Below are 2,429 nucleotides of genomic sequence, written 5' to 3' on the forward strand. Positions count from 1 at the left end.
ATTAACTGCTGTCCAGTTTATCAAGGCAAAAAACAAAAAACAAACAAACAAACAAAAATCAAGAAGAGCAGTAGCTCTTAAACATACATCTAGTCCCTAAATAATGGTCTGGGGTCTTGAGAAAGGGTTGAGGGATGGCATTGCAATATCTGGAGAAACTGAGAAACTGGGGGAGCCAGAAAAGCCATAAAAATGACAAACTGGACATTACAATATTCAAACTGATTGGTGAAAAATGACATATTAAAATCATGAGCCAACAAAAAATATACAGATCAATAATAGTGAAGATATAAACTGATGTAATCTTCGCCCTTTGGGGGCTCTTCGCCCCCTCTCAGTGTCTATGCTGTGAGCGTTGTATCTCTATATCTTCTAAAATAAACTTTGTCTGTGTGAGTGAGAGTTTGCAGAATTCATTCTTTGGCTCCGTGAATAGAACTCGGTTTACACGTGTCAGTAGGAATTATTTTACCACAAATTATGTCAACAAAATGGAAAGCAATTTCCTACTATAATTTTTTTTAAAAAAGCAAAGCTTGTATTTTGCTTCATTCTATGACCATTACAATAAAATGCATAATAAAACATTATCTTTTTATGTAAAATCCATTATGTTTAAGAGTAAGTTGAAGAGCAAAAGAATCCACTCTTTTAAAGCCTAAAGGTCGGTAGGGTCGGGGAGGCACCAGCTGCCGCGCGGGGAGGAGGCCGAGGCTGCAGCATGAGGGAGGCCCCGGCCCCTCTGCGCCTGTGTCTGGCAGAGCCGGTGTGAGACGAAGAGACAATCCTTCCCAGCCGCCGGGATAATCAAGAGTTTTGGCCGGACCTTCGAGCACACGCCGAGATAGTGAGGAGCCAGACGAAAAGCACAGACTATGGCACTGAAACGGATTAATAAGGAACTTAGTGATTTGGCCTGTGACCCTCCAGCACAATGTTCTGCAGGTCCAGTTGGGGATGATATGTTTCATTGGCAAGCCACAATTATGGGACCTAATGACAGCCCATATCAAGGCAGTGTATTCTTTTTGACAATTCATTTTCCTACAGACTACCCCTTCAAACCACCTAAGGTTGCATTTACAACAAGAATTTATCATCCAAATATTAACAGTAATGGCAGCATTTGTCTCGATATTCTAAGATCACAGTGGTCTCCTGCTTTAACTATTTCTAAAGTTCTTTTATCCATTTGTTCACTGCTATGTGATCCAAACCCAGATGACCCCCTAGTGCCAGAGATTGCACGGATCTATAAAACAGACAGAGATAAGTACAACAGAATATCTCGGGAATGGACTCAGAAGTATGCCATGTGATGCTACCTTAAAGTCAGAATAACCTGCATTATAGCTGGAATAAACTTTAAATTACTGTTCCTTTTTTGATTTTCTTATCTGGCTGCTCCCCTATCAGACCTCATCTTTTTTAATTTTATTTTTTGTTTACCTCCCTCCATTCATTCACATGCTCATCTGAGAAGACTTAAGTTCTTCCAGCTTTGGACAATAACTGCTTTTAGAAACTGTAAAGTAGTTACAAGAGAACAGTTGCCCAAGATTCAGAATTTTTTTTAAAAAATGGAGCATGTGTATTATGTGGCCAATGTCTTCACTCTAACTTGGTTATGAGACTAAAACCATTCCTCACTGCTCTAACATGCTGAAGAATCATCTGAGAAGGAGGGAGATGGATGCTGAGTTGTCACATCAAAGGAAGCAGCATTATTCTAGCAGCATCCATTCTTGTTTAAGCCTTCCACTGTTAGAGATTTGAGGTTACATGATATAATTTATGCTCATAACTGATATGGCTGGAGAATTGGTATTGAATTTATAGCATCAGCAGAACAGAAAATGTGATGTATTTTATGCATGTCAATAAAGGAATGACCTGTTCTTGTTCTACAGAGAATGAAAAAAAAATAAATAAATAAAGCCTAAAGGTCATTAGCACTTAGATTGAATCCCAGCATAACAGTATAAGAAACTCCGCTGATGCACTGTCCTTTGAATCTGGTAGAAAATATTTTAAAAACACATATAACCATTTAAAGCTTCTGGAAATGGTCCTAAGGGCAAACAGAAAATGAAGATACATCTATTCAAGAGTATCTAAGAAAAGTCATAGCTCAGTTGGTAAAGAATCTGCCTGTAGTGCAGGAGTCCACCTGTATGCAGGAGACCCTGGTTCGATTCCTGGGTTGGGAAGATCCTGGGGAGAAGGAAATAGCAATCCACTCCAGTATTCTTGCCTGGGAAATTCTATGGGCAGAGGAGCCTGGTGAGCTACAGTCAATGGGGTCACAATAGTCAGACCCAACTTAGTGACTAAACCACCAAGAAAAGTCGGGGGAAAGACAAGAGTCTGTGATAGTCGTATCACAACTGCTCCCTTCTTCCCAACTCCCAGCTAAGTGAGGCAAA

At 39.9% G+C, this 2,429-nt stretch overlaps 1 protein-coding gene across 1 annotated transcript; it reads left to right on the top strand.

The window, feature by feature from the left end:
- Positions 1–706: 706 nt before the first annotated feature.
- LOC129639235 (ubiquitin-conjugating enzyme E2 D3-like) lies at positions 707–1,381 on the top strand. Its single transcript, XM_055564263.1, has one exon. It carries the CDS (start codon positions 879–881, stop codon positions 1,320–1,322), a length of 444 nt encoding a protein of 147 aa, XP_055420238.1. The 5' UTR covers positions 707–878; the 3' UTR covers positions 1,323–1,381.
- Positions 1,382–2,429: the final 1,048 nt, after the last annotated feature.

Source organism: Bubalus kerabau, chromosome X (assembly GCF_029407905.1).
Source record: "Bubalus kerabau isolate K-KA32 ecotype Philippines breed swamp buffalo chromosome X, PCC_UOA_SB_1v2, whole genome shotgun sequence".
Lineage (NCBI taxonomy): Eukaryota > Metazoa > Chordata > Mammalia > Artiodactyla > Bovidae > Bubalus > Bubalus kerabau.